We start from the raw sequence: 16,933 nt of genomic DNA, 5'->3' as shown, positions 1-16,933 counted from the left end.
TCATGCAGATCACCCTGATTTTAGTTTTGATGAGGAGTCATCCTTCGTCTCAGGCAACAGATTGCCTTGGGCCGCCCCGGCAATACTTATGTACCTATGTAGGTTACTTACTTACATATCAAAGGAATAGGTTAATCCAGTCTTGGTTGTGTCCTGGTTTTACCTAGTTTTTAAGATGTCGTACACCACGACTGGATAATCAGCAGACGTTGCCCGATCAAAAGTCGTCTATGATAGAAAAATCCTGCAGTGCAAATCCTCTTCTTCTACTGCCGCTCCAGTCCTCCTGGACCCTAGAGGGCACTGCAAAGACTTGAGACGTCTAGTTCTCTGTGGTTGCAGCTGTTCTGCCTCTTCGGCTTTTCCGCTGACCCCGGAAACTGGGTGCCGAATACCGAGAGAAGCCCATCTCGGTCGGGGCCACCAGGGGTTGCTTTCTAGACTTAGTTTCCTGCTACAGCAGAGGGGCAGCAGAATTTGGGAGCAACGCAGCTGGGCCTGGGGCAGCACGGCATACCACTACCCGGAATATCTCAGCTGGAGACAGGACTGCAAAACCCAGCTGCAGTAGCAGGCACCTGCCAAACGTGGAGAGGAATTTAAAATAAAAAAAAAAAGTTTTAAATTATAGCCATAGAATCTTATTGCAAGGGACCCTGAATAAGCTGCCCCTATACACACAACAGCCATTCCCGCCCCTCCTCGTTTGATCTTTAATATACATTGAAGTTGTGATAGTTATTTGAGTATTTATTTAGTAATGGCAGGGGAGGGGAAGCTGAGACTTTGGTGTTACCCAAAAGAATTTCTTCTGCTGCTTTGCTTTAAAATTGCGCTAGGCATGTAGAAATTAGAACAGTACTGACCCTGGTCAGCCTTAGTTATTCAATGAGCTGAATAAATGGTTGGGGGGGGGGGGGGGGCGTTTGCCCAAACGTTGATTCCCTTGGAATAGTTATCCTAGGGGAAAATTAGCGTTGGTTCTCCGGGAGCGATCAGAAGGTAATGATATAACTCTGGTGCCTGTGTTTTGCTTGTTGGTAGGTGAATGTAATGTTTACTTCTGAGAGACTACTGGTAGAGCAGGGGGATTCACTTGACCCTTCTGCCCCCTTCTCCATTTTTCTTCTATTTAAGATGGTAAGTCCAAGAATTCTGTGGGCCTGTGATTTAGGGGCCACAAGTGGGTGAGGTGCTGCATTATTATTCTGTCAGAGACTTGTGCTTAAAGATGGACCAAATATATTTTGCTCCATTAAAATAACATATAAGCGTCTAGAAGTTATTAATTTATGAAGATCTAGCCTGGCACTAAATGTGTACTCTTTAGGGTGAGTTTATCAGAATGGTGTGAGGGCTGTTTTGTTTTTTTTTAATTTAGAATGTCAGAACCTAGAATAAGATGTTTAGATTAAATGACTGTGCTCAAAGCATGCTTTTGGTATTTGGTGAGTTGACAAGGAGTAAGTTGTTGGCCATTAGTGCTGTCCTACTCTGGTTGATAGTGGTCCATCTGCTGGTTAATTTATGGCTTCTCATCCTGCTGTGCACCTTACTGATGGCATTGGGGGTGTGGCTAGGATTACAAATTGTAATGAGCACCAGCAATCAGATCCACCTGGAAAGATTTGTCAGTTTAGAGAGCCTCCCACAGAATCCAGATGCTCAACAACACTTGGAGAATGAGATCAGCCAGACTATTCAGAAGATCATCCGGGACTTTGTGTTGTCTTGGTACCGTTCATTGAGCTGTGAGCCACGTCTTGAAGATGAAGTGCGAGGAGCACTGAGTCGCATGGCAGCAGAACTAAAGAGAAGAGTACAGTTAGTGAACCAAGGCACACTTATCCAAAAGGTTTTGGTTCTTGTAGGATGTCACCTCCAGAGCTATATGAAGGCTAAAGAAATAGTGGATGGCTTGGATTCCAGTGCACTTTCCAGTGATCTTACTGTGAGGGCAGACCAGCTCTGGAAGGATTACAGCAAATTCTTCCCTCCACATGTGGCAGTACAGTCCACTGCCATGGAACTCAAATATACCCGAGGTATTACAAACCTCTTGTTGAGCATACTGGTTCCCAAACCCCATCTAGAAACACCGATTGGCAAATGTGTGATGGTAGAGCTGATCACTTGTAATGTCCTTTTGCCCCTGATCAACAGAATGTCTGAGCCAGATTGGATCAACTTAATCGTCACAGATATTTTCTCAAAATCAGCTTTTAACGTGGAAGAAAAAGATAAGGAAAGAGTGGAAGTTCCACCCTTACAACCTCCAGTACCATGTTCTTTGCCCCTGAAAGTTCACATTGAAGTCATGCCAGATATTGTCCTGTACACTCCAACAGCTTTTGACCTATCAAGTTATGATGTGGTGGACAGTTTTGAGTATGAGCATCAAGAGACAGAGGAGGAGACAAAGCATTCACACTTCAGTGATGACCCTGCCACAAGAACCCAAAAGTCCATGCATCACTTGCATCCTAATGCTGAGAGCCCTCTCTTCTTTTGTGAGGACTCTGAGCCAGAATCCCCTATGTCAGACCTGGGAAAGGAGATGGACCCTTTGGTGGGCCTTGCCCCTGAAGAACTTCTCACTGACTGTTTCCAGGACTCTGTCACGTACACAGATGTCCCCATGATCCCAGATGAAGAGGGTGATGGTGAAGCAGACATCATGACCAGAGACGGAATCTCTGCATTTGGCTCACTCCTCAGCACCCCAGTAACAGTACCAAACTCAGGTCCTGAGATTCTGAATAACCCAAAAGTCCTAAAAGAAGACACAAACCTTATCTCTGCAATTCCTGCACCTCATGATGAAACAGGGAACATATCTCCAAAGCCCCCCTCTTCCATAGAGAAAGAACCTTTGCACTTAGAGGGTCTCATGCAGAGTCAGCTTGAAACAGCACCTGCTGCTCCCATACTAAGCTCTTCACCTACTGTCCCCATGGATGCTTTCATCTTCCAACCTCTTAGCAGCCCTGATGGCCCTGTGGTTATCCAGAACCTGAGGATCACAGGCACCATCACAGCTCGGGAACACAGTGGGACTGGTTCCCACCCGTACACACTCTATACTGTCAAGGTAACTCACATTCTGCAATATGTGTTCCTACACTGAGAAAGAGGCAAAGTGGACTTGACCTGAGGGTGACAGCTGAAATATGAGACTGTCATTGGGTCCACACTTGATTGCTGAGTCCCATAGGTGAATAGAGAGGGAGAGAAGGAAGTCTGTTTTATTTTTGGTTGTAGCAGCCTCCATCACCACGCACAAGACCTTCCTAAGAATATTTTAACATGCAGGTTTTTAGAATACTAAGATTCCTTCCTCAGGATAGAAAAGGCCCCAGTAGCCCTGTTACACATTATTTGTGAGACAATATTCACAAAACTACCAACCAGTAGTTGTTAGAGGAAAACTACCTGAATGTTGGCAGATTCACTTACACATATGCATGTTTTGCTGTTCTGTGGGTGGAAGATAGACAAATTTAGGTCTGCATTATAGTTTACTTGGTTCTAACACGCCCCCCCAACAATAGCTGTTTTTTAATCCTACTAGAAGTATGCGTGTACTTCTAGGCATAAGGCGGTATGCAGTTCTCATCCTTGGAGGTTTTCATTGGGTAACTTCGTTTACTTATTGTCATACTTAAGGCCCTGTTTACTAAGCTGTGCTATAGGCACGCTAGCGTTTTTAGCGAGCTCTAACTCTAGAGACGCCCATAGGAATATATGGATGTCTTGGCGTTTAGCGTGCGCTAATTTTACCATGCGCTAAAAACACTCAAACGTCCCCTAAAAAAAATTAAGTAGGAGAATAAGTAAACGAAGAATATTAGCACTCTCAAAGCAGTTTACAGCTAAATCCCTTTGAAAATTGTCTACTAAAGGTATCTGCATACCTGTGCTATTGATTTGTTGGAGCTACTATGTGTATAGGTTTGGAACATACTATACTTTTCACTGTTGTGACATTCTTGTCATTTTTGATCTCATGTTTTGATTTCTATTTCTGACTATATTTTAAGTTAATTGTACTGTAAATTGCTGTGATGGTTTTGCCTAATGGCAGTATATTAAGTACAATAAAGGGGAAATGGGACTTGATATACCACCTTTCTGAGGTTTTTGCAACTACATTCAAAGTGGTTTACATATATTCAGGTACTTATTTTGTACCGGGGCAATGGAGGGTTAAGTGACTTTGCCCAGAGTCACAAGGAGCTGCAGTGGGAATCGAACTCAGTTCCCCAGGATCAAAGTCCACTGCACTAACCATTAGGCTACTCCTCCACTACCGTATTTTTGTGTATGTGTGCTGCGGCTAACATTCATTTGTACATTCTTATAAGAGGGGATGTGGCAAATAACATGAGTGTCTGTTATCAGTGAATCAGACAATATGATGTTCATCACATAATCTTGCTATGTGCAGGAAGCATTTTAATTGGAATTACAGCCCAAGTACCGGGTAGACATATGGAATATGTTTCTGTACGCAGAATGATAATTCAGTGTAGTCATACTTTCTAAGTTATAAGATTTATTTGTGCATAAAGCATCACTGCCAGACGATGAGTCTTATATTTTAAGTACAAAGCACACATGATAATGCCAGTCTGTCTACTTACCTCGTAAAGCGGTTCAGGTTCAAGGCAGGACAGATAGCATCGCTATTTAATCTCATTGGTTTCCATCCCATGTTCATTTTAGTGGCCTATTTGAGGGGTGGCTAATACATAGGTGTAGCTTACGCACAGGCACATTTACACAAAGGCAGAAAATCTGTGGCATATACAAGGGTGCGGCTTATATGCTTGAAAATACAGTAGTTCTAGTAGAATATCTTAGGACTGCAACGCTGAAGTATTGATAAGCAGCTCCTTTATCTCAGTATGAAAGTGGATCCTGGAATCTTTGTAAATGGTTTTATAGGGTCCTCTGGCAGGAGTAGCAATTTCTGATAATGGTGATAATCTGAGATGGGTTCTTCAAAAGCCATATGATTGATCCTTCCCCCTCCCCCCCCCCTCCCAACCAAGTGACGATCATCTTGTCCTTCTCTCTCCCACAGTATGAGACGGCATTGGATAGTGAGAACCTTGGCAGCTTGCAACCCCTGGCATACCACACAGTGAATCGGCGCTACCGTGAATTTCTGAACTTGCAGACCAGACTGGAGGAGAAGCCAGATTTTCGCAAGTTCATTAAACGTGAGTTTTCGGGGCACCTGGCTCATTGGTGTCATTTGTGATGTGTTTTTCTGAGGTCATATTTATTTCTGAAGTCATGTGGATAACATTGCAAAAGTGCCATGCCCTGCAAACCTAAATTCTGTTCCACTGTAAGTGCAACAGCCCAAATTAAAGTATGAATTTTAGCTAATACAAGTCATCGTGGGGGCTGTGAGCAGGGCAAGTACAGCTCTCCTAGTATTAACTGATGCAAGGAGGAAATATCTTCGCCAACAGAGCTATGACTTGTCTGCCAGGAAGACACTGCAGAGTCTTGTACTGTATATGTTGGTATCAGCTTTCTAATACTATTTATTGGGTCCAGGGGAGCTTTTTTTTTTTTTTTAAACAACATTCAAAATTTGTATGAAATTATCTTGTAATATTTTTGCTAGTTAATTGATCAGACTTGTACCTTTAATCTATTAAAAATCAGTTAGCTCTACAGAATCAAAATCTAGTTAAGTAATGTGTCGTGTGCTCAGAAAACAAGACAAGTGCCTGTTTATTGTGTCATCCAAGACATTCTCATTTTCAGTCACCGTACACTAGCATATTATACAGGGTGCTATACAACAGTACCCCAAAATTTAAATGTTTTTATGTGCTCTGCCAGTGATCAGTATTGGCACTGCGCTATCTGGTGTCAGTTTGTGTTGAGGATCATGTGCACTGTTTGCCAGTTTTTTCTAGCTCCTTTCTAAACCAAGACTTTTATCTGTTTTTCTTTTCAGACATAAAAGGGCCAAGGAAACTCTTCCCAGACCTGCCATTTGGGAACATGGACAGTGAGAAGGTGGAAGCACGGAAGAGCCTCCTGGAGTCCTTCCTGAAGGTATGGAGAGACTCATTTCCTGCCTCTTATTGAAGAAGAATCTTCTCAAGGGTATTCATTTCTCTTTCAGAGGAGAGAGGGAAATACACCCCTTCCAAATTTACCCACTGTGTATAGCCACCCCAAAAGTTTCAGCTCACTTCTCCTGAAAATATGTTTGAAAAATGTTTAGCAAAGCAATATACCAAGACTTTCACTTATTTGAAAAGCGCTCCCTCACTTCTTTGGTAGTTTGACTTACGATGTAATGCAGCGCAAGGAATATTATGAGAGAGTTTTACATTGCTCTTGTATTGTATAAATCAAATAACTTTTGACACTGGGAGTTGCTGTATCACTGTACCCCTGATGCAGCCTGAGGGCGAAACATGGCCATGCCAGGTTTTTAAATAAAAGATCACATCTTCCAAAGAAATTTTATTTGTGGCAGTACTCTGTCTTCTCTTCTGGATTTGCATATTACTCTGTGGTTTTCATGTACTTTACAGCTAGAACTGTGTTGAGTAGAGAATGCTCAGAGTTTTAGGAAATAGCACAGTGCATTTCATTTTGAGCTTTTGAATGCTGACCTTCAACAAAGAAAAGCGGTATATCAAGTTTTAATTAAACCTAAACCTGAGTAGTGATATATTAAGCAGCTATATATGCTAAGCAGCTTTGAGTTGCACGGGGCTACTCCGCCAGCGTTCCTGCTGGTTGTGGGATGTGCAGTGATATTGCACTTTCAGTTGTCCCTGGCCCTCGTGATTGAAAGCACAATATTGCATCTCCTTTCACTAGCAGGAATGCCAGCAGATAACTGCCGCACAGCTCAAAGCAGTTTAGAGGGAACATTAAGATTAAGGTGATAATATATTGGGAGGGGTGGGATACTGAAATGGGTTTCAGGTGTAGGATGGATGGGAGGTGTAATTAGGTTTGCTTTATCTGTGTTTGTATTTTAATGGCTTATGTTATATTGTATGCTGCTGAGAACAGTAGTGAATTGGTGATTCTGTGAATGTTTTAAATAAACTGATATCTTCACAGCTGACCTTTCTGTGTGAAATCATATCTGTCATTGCAGTGTTGCTCGGAGTAACTAGCCAGTTTCAAGATGGTTATAGTGGTTAGCTCGAGATGCACAGTCATTCAAAATTGAATGCATTGTTCTTTTAGCAAGTGTGTGTCGTCCCAGAGATTGCCAATAGTGAGGAGGTCCAGGAGTTTCTAGCTCTCAATACAGATGCCCGGATCGCCTTTGTGAAGAAACCTTTTCCCCGGCTAGACAAGGTAAGGATGAGGTAGGGTTTATCCTGAACTGTATTCAAACTGACAGAGATGCCCTTCTGCAGGAAAAATAAAGTAGGAGAAAGGGTCCCTTTGGGTTTGAAGATGTAGTTCTGTAGACAAGGTACTGAAGGGAGATGTGTCTGCCAGTAAGCCTGCCTTAATCATGTTCATGGAAGCAGCCATTTTCTGAATCCTGAAAGGAAAAACAAGAGAAGTCAGCCCTCTGAAGGCACAGGAGTCTTTTCTCTGAACTGAGGATACTGTAAGTTACACGTGTCGCTGCTGCACTTAGGAGCTCACACTTAAAGCAGCTTATGGCCAGCATAAGTGCCGAAATGTTAGGCGCATGGATGCTGGGTTATATTAGTGTTCTATAATGAAACCTAGGCAGCTAAATTCCATTATAGAATAGGTGCCAAGATTCTGTTATAGAATACTGATGTAAATAGGCATTCACACTCTCTCTTAATGCCGTATCAATGGCAGGCATATGTTGGCATGACTAGGTGTACCAAGTGACAATAGTATTGTATAAACTATGCATGTACCTGAGAGAGATACCCACAGTCTGCCCATGCTCTACCCACGTGTACGGCCCCCCTCTTGCAATTTGGCGCTACCTTTTAGAATAGTGCCTAGTGCACGTAGTTGCCTACCTGTCAATGGTGCCTTTTGACACACTTTATAGAATTGCTCTCTTTATCTCCCTGTGACTTGGGTTTTGTCCTTTTAGATGTGTCCTTCAGTTATATTAAGCTGTAAAGTACTCTCTTAAAATGTTACATGTCCAAATTATGATTCTTCCAGCCTAATTTGTATAGGGCATCTGGTTTTGAAAACAGACATGTAAGTCAGGATGTTCATAATTAGCAATGTATTTTACAAAAAGCTCGCTGAACGCAGAACCTTTTGTAAAATATGCATAGGGCCACAAAAAAATCTGCATCTGACATAATTAGCCTTAAAAGATGCCATTTTACAAAAGAAAATGTACAATGATAGAGCAGTTTCACTCAGGGTGTTATACATGCATATCCATGAGGATCCAATAAAAGAGCTGAGCTGCAGCACTTAAGCAGGTCAGTATTCAAAAGAACTTAAACATTTAGTGGCATTTGCTAATTATATAAGGGCCCCATTCATGAATAGAGTGCCATTGAAAATTTGTACAGATCATCATGTCAGTATCCAGAGACAGGTAACTGGAGATATTCAGCTGCTATCTGTATAGCTAAATGGTTAAATTTCAGACAACCATAAAAATCAATCTTAATTTAAACTGCTTAACTGTATGGATAGTAGCTGACTATCGCTGTGATACATATAGCACTGCTGAATATATATGGAAATGTGGCGGCTGGTGTGTAAAATAAAGATTCAGAAAGGCTGGGCTTCTAAAATGTTCAGCAAAACCAACAAAGAAAGAATGGGGGGAGACCAATCTAGTTCCAACACAAGGGCAAACATTTATTAAAAATACACAGCAAACTCAACACAGTCCTGCATTTCAGCTCAAAACAGCACCTGCCTCAGGAGTCAAACAATTCTACAGAAAAAATACATAAAATAACATGTAAAGACAATCAAAGATAAGTATATAATCAATTACAAAAAAGTGATAAAACTGCAATAATGATTATAAATATAAATAACATACAAACTTGTTCAATTAAAAAGAGCAGGCCAAATAAATAAAAACATGCTCAGCATGTAGAAAGTAATTAAAAAAAAAAAAGGCAGAGCTTACCAATTTCGTGTACAACAATGTATGATTTCAGCAGTGCAAAAAAATATTTGCCTAGTTACACCATCTACCCAAAGAAGAAATATAACAATATGAACCAATTAACAGTTATAAAAGCAAGATACTCCATTAGGTGAAAAAAAAAATTTTGTTTTGTGCCAAAACACAGAACTGCATTTTGTCTACTGTAGAGTCTGCTGTGTATGTTTAATAAATGTTTGCCCTTTTGTTGGAACTAGATTGGTCTCCCCCCATTCTTTTGTTTGTTTGTTTGTTTGTTTGTTTTGCGACTCAGTGTGTTCATTTGGGAAACAACTTCTCTTTCTACTACTACTAATATTAAACAATCTTTGCTCCTAAATATGGGCTTCTTTTACAGAGCCGCTCTAGCGATTCCCACAAGACAAATGAGAGGAAGCACATAGGAATTGAATGGGCTTCCTCTCATTTGCCACATTTGCTTTGTAATAGAGGCCCTATTTGCCCTGTTTTCAGCTGAAAATTCATTTTAATTTAGGAGATTAAAATTGTCCTTTATAAATATGGGCCTCGCATTCATTTGCCTAGGTTTATGAGCCTAATTTATCAGTTTAGTCCCGAAAATCCGTGCCAAGCTCCTAAGTGGTTTTTTTTTCTCTCTGCTTAAATCCACCCCTCTTGTCTATTTTTAATGCTCTTAAATTAGTGAAATTTTGAGTATGAATTTAGACACTCGGTCCTAGTACATTTTCAAGGAGACCAATGTAACTGTCGAAGGTAGGAACATAAATCCTTTGACTCTCAGCCCTCCAATATTTCAATTTTAAGGTGGTTTTTAACTTCACAGAAGTAAGCAGAATTAGTACATAAGTACATAAGTAATGCCATACTGGGAAAAGACCAAGAGTCCATCGAGCCCAGCATCTTGTCCACGACAGCGGCCAATCCAGGCCAAGGGCACCTGGCAAGCTTCCCAAACGTACAAACATTCTATACGTGTTATTCCTGGAATTTTGGATTTTTCCAAGTCCGTTTAGTAGCGGTTTATTGACTTGTCCTTTAGGAAACCGTCCAACCCCTTTTTAAACTCTGCTAAGCTAACCGCCTCCACCACATTTTCCGGCAATGAATTTCAGAGTTTAATTACACGTTGGGTGAAGAAAAATTTTCTCCGATTTGTTTTAAATTTACTACACTGTAGTTTAATCGCATGCCCCCTAGTCCTAGTATTTTTGGAAAGCTTGAACAGACGCTTCACATCCACCTGTTCCACTCCACTCATTATTTTATATACCTCTATCATGTCTCCCCTCAGCCGTCTCTTCTCCAAGCTGAATAGCCCTAGCCTCCTTAGTCTTTCTTCATAGGGAAGTCGTCCCATCCCCGCTATCATTTTAGTCGCCCTTCGCTGCACCTTTTCCAATTCTACTATATCTTTCTTGAGATGCGGCGACCAGAATTGAACACAATACTCAAGGTGCGGTCGCACCATGGAGCGATACAACGGCATTATAACATCCTCACACCTGTTTTCCATACCTTTCCTAATAATACCCAACATTCTATTCGCTTTCCTAGCCGCAGCAGCACACTGAGCAGAAGGTTTCAGTGTGTTATCGACGACGACACCCAGATCCCTTTCTTGGTCCGTAACTCCTAACGTGGAACCTTGCATGACGTAGCTATAATTCGGGGGGGTTTTTCCCACATGCATCACCTTGCACTTGCTCACATTAAACGTCATCTGCCATTTAGCCGCCCAGTTAACGACTTTGAATAACTTTGTGTCATCAGCAAATTTAATTACCTCGCTAGTTACTCCCATCTCTAAATCATTTATAAATATATTAAAAAGCAGCGGTCCTAGCACAGACCCCTGAGGAACCCCACTAACTACCCTTCTCCATTGTGAATACTGCCCATTTAACCCCACTCTCTGTTTCCTATCCTTTAACCAGTTTTTAATCCACAATAGGACATTTCCTCCTATCCCATGACCCTCCAATTTCCTCTGTAGCCTTTCATGAGGTACCTTGTCAAACGCCTTTTGAAAATCCAGATACACAATATCAACCGGCTCCCCTTTGTCCACATGTTTGTTTACTCCTTCAAAGAATTGAAGTAAATTGGTCAGGCAAGATTTCCCCACACAAAAGCCGTGCTGACTCGGTCTCAGTAATCCATGTCCTCGGATGTGCTCTGTAATTTTGTTTTTAATAATAGCCTCTACCATTTTCCCCGGCACCGACGTCAGACTCACCAGTCTATAATTTCCCGGATCTCCCCTCGAGCTTTTTTTAAAAAAGGGCGTTACATTGGCCACCCTCCAATCTTCCGGTACCACGCTCGATTTTAAGGATAAGTTGCATATCACTAGTAGTAGTTCCGCAAGCTCATTTTTCAGTTCTATCAGTACTCTAGGATGAATACCATCCGGTCCAGGAGATTTGCTACTCTTCAGTTTGCTGAACTGCCCCATTACGTCCTCCAGGTTTACCGTGAAATCAGTAAGTTTCTCCGACTCGTCCACTTGAGATACCATTTCCGACACCGGTATCCTACCCAAATCTTCCTTGGTGAAGACCGAAGCAAAGAATTCATTCAGTCTCTCTGCTACGTCTTTGTCTTCCTTGATCGCCCCTTTTACCCCTCGGTCATCCAGCAGCCCAACCGATTCTTTTGCCGGCTTCCTGCTTTTAATATACTGAAAAAAATTTTTACTATGTTTTTTTGCCTCTAATGCTATCTTTTTTTTCGTAATCCCTCTTGGCCTTCTTTATCTGCGCCTTGCATTTGCTTTGACACTCCTTATGCTGCTTCTTGTTATTTTCAGACGGTTCCTTCTTCCATTTTCTGAAGGCGTTTCTTTTAGCCCTAATAGCTTCCTTCACCTCACTTTTCAACCAGGCCGGCTGTCTTTTGGACTGCCGTCTTTCTTTTCTAATTCGTGGAATATGTATGGCCTGGGCCTCCAGGATGGTATTTTTGAACAGCGTCCAAGCCTGTTGTACAGTTTTTACTCTCTCAGTTGCCCCCCTAAGTTTTTTTTTAACCGTTCTTCTCATTTTATCATAGTCTCCTTTTTTAAAGTTAAACGCTAACGTATTTGACTTTCTGTGTTCAGTTACTTCAAGGTCGATATCAAAACTGATCATATTATGGTCACTGTTATCAAGCGGCCCCAGTACCATAACGTCCCTCACCAGATCATGCGCTCCACTAAGGACCAAGTCTAGAATTTTTCCTTCTCTCGTTGGCTCCTGCACCAGTTGCTCCATAAAGCTGTCCTTGATTTCATCAAGGAATTGTATCTCTGTAGCGTGTCCCGATGTTACATTTACCCAGTCTATATTTGGATAATTGAAGTCACCCATTATTATCACATTGCCCATTTTGTTCGCGTCTCTGATTTCTTTTATCATTTCTGTGTCTACATGCTCATCCTGGCGAGGCAGACGGTAGTACACTCCTATCACCGTTTTTTTTCCCTTTTATACATGGAATTCCTGCAATCTCTCCTTCAGGGCTTCACTCCAAACAACATGTTAGCTGACTGTTGTGCATGACTTAAAACAGATGTAAATTCTTACACTGAACTTCCCCCAGGTACATGTGTATAACCATTGTAATACAAAATTCATGAATGCTTTGAGTCCAACCTAAACCACACCCTCAGTATTTCTCCTTGAAGTCTGTGCATGTCTGTTTTTAAAATTGCTGCCTATATCTACAGCCCGATGCACAAATGTAAGTGGCCTTTATTTTTTACACATTAGCCATTTTAAATTTGTTTCCCTATGTTGTCTAAAAGAGCTTTCTTGGTTAATGATGCATGCTTACCATGTGGAATTTATGCTGTTTCTTCAGCTCCTGGTGCATTCTTACCTTGAAACGATCACATTTCTTGTCTTTATCCTTTCATCCTTCTCTCTGTCTGATCTCAGATGGTTGTTAATGCCATAGTGGACACCTTGAAGACTGCTTTTCCCAGGTCTGAACCACAGAGCCCTACAGAGGATTTGAGTGAAGCAGAGGTAGATGGAAAACACCAGACTGAAGGAAAAAAGTCTAAGTAAGAGTCAGATTTTCACTAGGCTGTCAACCCTTCAGTGATCTGTTGATGTCTTGAAAGGCAGTGCATAAAGTATTATTTTCTTGAAGGGAATTATGTCGGGGGAGCAGAAAAGAATAGGCGGAGATAAAGAGCTCTGCTTTAGAGGGAACACAGATTGTATATTTGGAAAGATGAGAAGTGTCTGCATGTAGAGAATGGATGGAGCATTCATGGAGATGAAGAATAAGCATGTGTGCAGAGGGAATTTGAGGAGTAAAATGCTTGTAGGTCAACATATTTGAGTAGGTGAGAAGGGAGGCAGGTTGTGATGTCTGGAAACAGACAGGAAGGTCCTACTTATTGAGGTCAATAGCTTGTAAGTGAAGATAAGGAGATAGAGATTTTATGACAGTAACGTGGTGTAGAACTGCACAGATGTGGCACATGGGGTCTGGAGAGCCCACCAGCTCCATACCCCATTGTTTGTAGGTTACAAAATGCTCTTTTGGAAGTATTTAAGTAATGCCACACTGGGAAAAGACCAAGGGTCCATCGAGCCCAGCATCCTATCCACGACAGCGGCCAATCCAGGCCAAGGGCACCTGGCAAGCTTCCCAAACGTACAGACATTCTATACATGTTAGTCCTGGAATTGTGGATTTTTCCCAAGTCCATTTAGTAGCAGTTTATGGACTTGTCCTTTAGGAAACCGTCTAACCCCTTTTTAAACTGTGCCAAGCTAACCGCCTTCACCACGTTCTCCGGCAACGAATTCTAGTGTTTAATTACGCGTTGGGTGAAGAAAACTTTTCTCCAATTTGTTTTAAATGTACTACACTGTAGTTTCATCGCATGCCCCCAGTCCTAGTATTTTTGGAAAGCGTGAACAGACGCTTCACATCCACCTGTTCCATTCCACTCATTATTTTATATACCTCTATCATGTCTCCCCTCAGCCGTCTCTTCTCCAAGCTGAAAAGCCCTAGCCTCCTTAGTCTTTCTTCATAGAGAAGTTGTCCCATCCCCGCTATCATTTTAGTCGCCCTTCGCTGCACCTTTTCCAGTAGTACTAACAGTCTCAAGAGCTTCACTGTTAGACATGTTTAACTACCTTTCATCTCTAAGGGGCACCTGTGAGTGTTTGTTGACCAGCAGAAGCAGAAACCTGCACCCTTTTTCTCCCAGGAACAGCATGTAATCCATTTTCGATCTCCGTATTTTTTTAAGCCTGTGCTGTTGAAGAATTTTGTGGTAGGGTAACTGACCAAGGTGTGCTCTGGACATAAATGGTTCCAGTCTGAGTGAGAACAGGAAGTGGCATAGCAGATCCCAGCATGGGGCTTTGACTGGGCACATTGCACAGGATCTTAGAAGTTATTCTTTGGGCTCAGGCTAGTTTAGCTTGGTTGAACACTGGATTTGTTATACCACCTTGTACAAAAATCGCAACAGAAGATGTCAACAGAAACAATTATCTGACTGGCCTCTGGGCTTAGATGCAGTTTCACAAGGCATTGATCTGTGTGACCGTCTCTGGGAAAAGTGAGTAAAGTGGCGGATCCAAAGTATTGAAAATTGCAGATTTTCCATGTCATAGGTTCATAAGTAGTCAGAAAAAGTTACATGTTTGAACTTTATTTTTTCACATAAGAGGATGGAGGTTGGACTGTTGTGTTACAAATTGTTTGCTCTAACAGAACTCATTAAAACCTAATTTTGTTTTGTTTCTGATGACTGTAGTCATCGTTTCTAAAGACTGTCACATATCTTCCCATCCTGTCCTCGACCAACAGAGAACCATCTTATTTATCCACTTGGCTGCATGGGTCAGTTTAGAATACTTCCATCAGTAACATGAATGGTTCATATCAAAGCACACATCCATCGGAGGTGTCACAGGGTCCTGTACTTAAGGACAAATGAATAATTATCCTGTACTTATTGCTTTGAATAGTTCTTTATCAAATCTTTACAGTCTTAATTTTTAATCCTATCATTTTTTGTGGAGAATGTCATTTCTGTTGAAGTAAACTGTGATGTCATTTGGAGTTGCTAAAACTGCCCTACCATTGTTTGGTGTCTTCTGATTTGCTGCCTGTGCATTAAGGGCCATTGATGCTGAGTGCCTCTCAGGTGTTATATAAAGGGTGAATTCTTGTACAGGAGAAAAGAGTGGAACTAGTGTATAAATTGTATTATGCTATTATTTTGTCTGTTTTTTATATTTGATTCTATGTATTTTTATTATACGTGTTTTATTGTTCCCTACCTAGTTAATAGGCAGCTTATAAATGTAATAAATAAAATAAATAAACAATGAGGACAAAACAAAGGGTAAGGAAAGGAAGCATGAGACAGTAGGATAGTCAGGTTTGTAACAGCAGATGACAGCTCCTCTTAGATTAGTCGGGTTCGTGGGTCCCAGATACTGTCCAGCAAGGCCATGTGGATTCTAAGAGGCCCAGAGGTATGAGCAGCAAGCTTACTAGTTTTGGAGGTAGTTTGGATTGCTGCAGGGTTTCGTGGTGGGATATGGAGAAGGGGGGGGGGGGTAAGGTATTGGATTAAATATGGCATCTTGTATACTTATTTACTCATTTGTGCTGTGTCCTACTGTGATCATGTGAATAAGACTGCAAAGTGCCACTCCCTGTACGAATATTCAAGATGCTAGAGAACTAATGAAAAAAACAACAACTTAGATAAGGGCCAGAACTTTACAAGGGGTCGTATTCTGACTGGCATCTGGGATATAACCATAGTACCTTGAACAGAAATGGTGGACAAATTTGTCTTTCCTTGCCATCGTTGTTATGTTACAAACTCACTTAGTTTCAGTGTAAGATGCTCCCTCACTGCAATCTGCTTCCATAGCAGAGAACATCGTAACATTTTAATTTGTCTCCTAGTGTCTGCAGAGCTAGAATTTAGATGTACTTTGGTTTAAGTTACTTTTCCCTCAATCACCATCAAAAGGCAACTGTGATTTTTGCTTTTTAATAGTCTCAGATGTCCATTTCTAGGCTCATTTGCACCGAGATACCAATGGGCAAGTAATAAAAGCTGCAAAGATTGATTATTTTCAGGTGTTGGGGACTGGTTCCCACTGTCGTTTTCCAGTCACATTTGTAATGAAATTACATGGAAATACTTTTAAAATAAATAGGAGGAAATATTTTTTCACTCAGCAAATAGTTAAGCTCTAGAACTTATTGCCAGACGATGTGGTAACAGTGGTTAACGTAACTGGGTTTAAAAAAGGTTTGGACAAGTTCCTGGAGGAAAAGTCCATAGTCTGCTATTGAGACAGACTTGGGGAAGCTGCTGCTTGCTCTGGGATTGGTAGCGTGGAATGTTGCTAATACTGTTGGAAGCAGGGTACCAGGCTAGATGGAGCATTGGTCTGACCCAGTTTGTTTATTCTAATGTTCTTAATTAATGGGGATTCACAATGAATGGCTAAGAATGTTCCAATCCCAGCAGAAATCTTAACTTCTTACACAGTAATGCTAGAATCTTAGCGGAGATTGGGTGATGACGTTGGTAATTGGGATACAAAACGGGAGCGGGGCAGACTTCTACGGTCTACGTCCTGATCGTGACTGAATAGATAGGGATGGGCTGGAGTGTAAATTTTAAGGGGCTTCGATGTTAGCTTCAGAACTTAGTACAAGAACAGTACTGGGCAGACTTCTACGGTCTGTGCCCTGAGAAAGGCAAGGACAAATCAAACTCGGGTATACATATAAAATATCACATACCATATCTTGTTGGGCAGACTGGATGGACTGTACAGGTCTTTA

At 41.5% G+C, this 16,933-nt stretch overlaps 1 protein-coding gene across 3 annotated transcripts in view; it reads left to right on the top strand.

Moving 5' to 3' along the window:
- The first annotated feature begins 374 nt into the window (after positions 1 to 374).
- Positions 375 to 16,933, top strand: part of SNX19 (sorting nexin 19) — a 79,133-nt gene continuing 62,574 nt past the window's right edge. For 2 of the 3 annotated variants that reach the window (XM_030220591.1, XM_030220590.1), the window contains exons 1-5: positions 1,051 to 3,091; positions 5,087 to 5,225; positions 5,981 to 6,081; positions 7,240 to 7,353; positions 13,021 to 13,148. In XM_030220591.1, coding sequence (XP_030076451.1) covers positions 1,403 to 3,091; positions 5,087 to 5,225; positions 5,981 to 6,081; positions 7,240 to 7,353; positions 13,021 to 13,148 — 2,171 coding nt within the window. In that variant the 5' untranslated portion in view covers positions 1,051 to 1,402. Of the gene's footprint in view, positions 3,092 to 5,086; positions 5,226 to 5,980; positions 6,082 to 7,239; positions 7,354 to 13,020; positions 13,149 to 16,933 lie in introns of all 3 variants that reach the window. The other variant, XM_030220592.1, reaches the window with a different exon arrangement.

The sequence above is a fragment of the Microcaecilia unicolor genome, chromosome 12, assembly GCF_901765095.1.
Source record: "Microcaecilia unicolor chromosome 12, aMicUni1.1, whole genome shotgun sequence".
NCBI classification, from domain to species: domain Eukaryota; kingdom Metazoa; phylum Chordata; class Amphibia; order Gymnophiona; family Siphonopidae; genus Microcaecilia; species Microcaecilia unicolor.
This window is presented reverse-complemented; position numbering and strand designations above follow the sequence as displayed.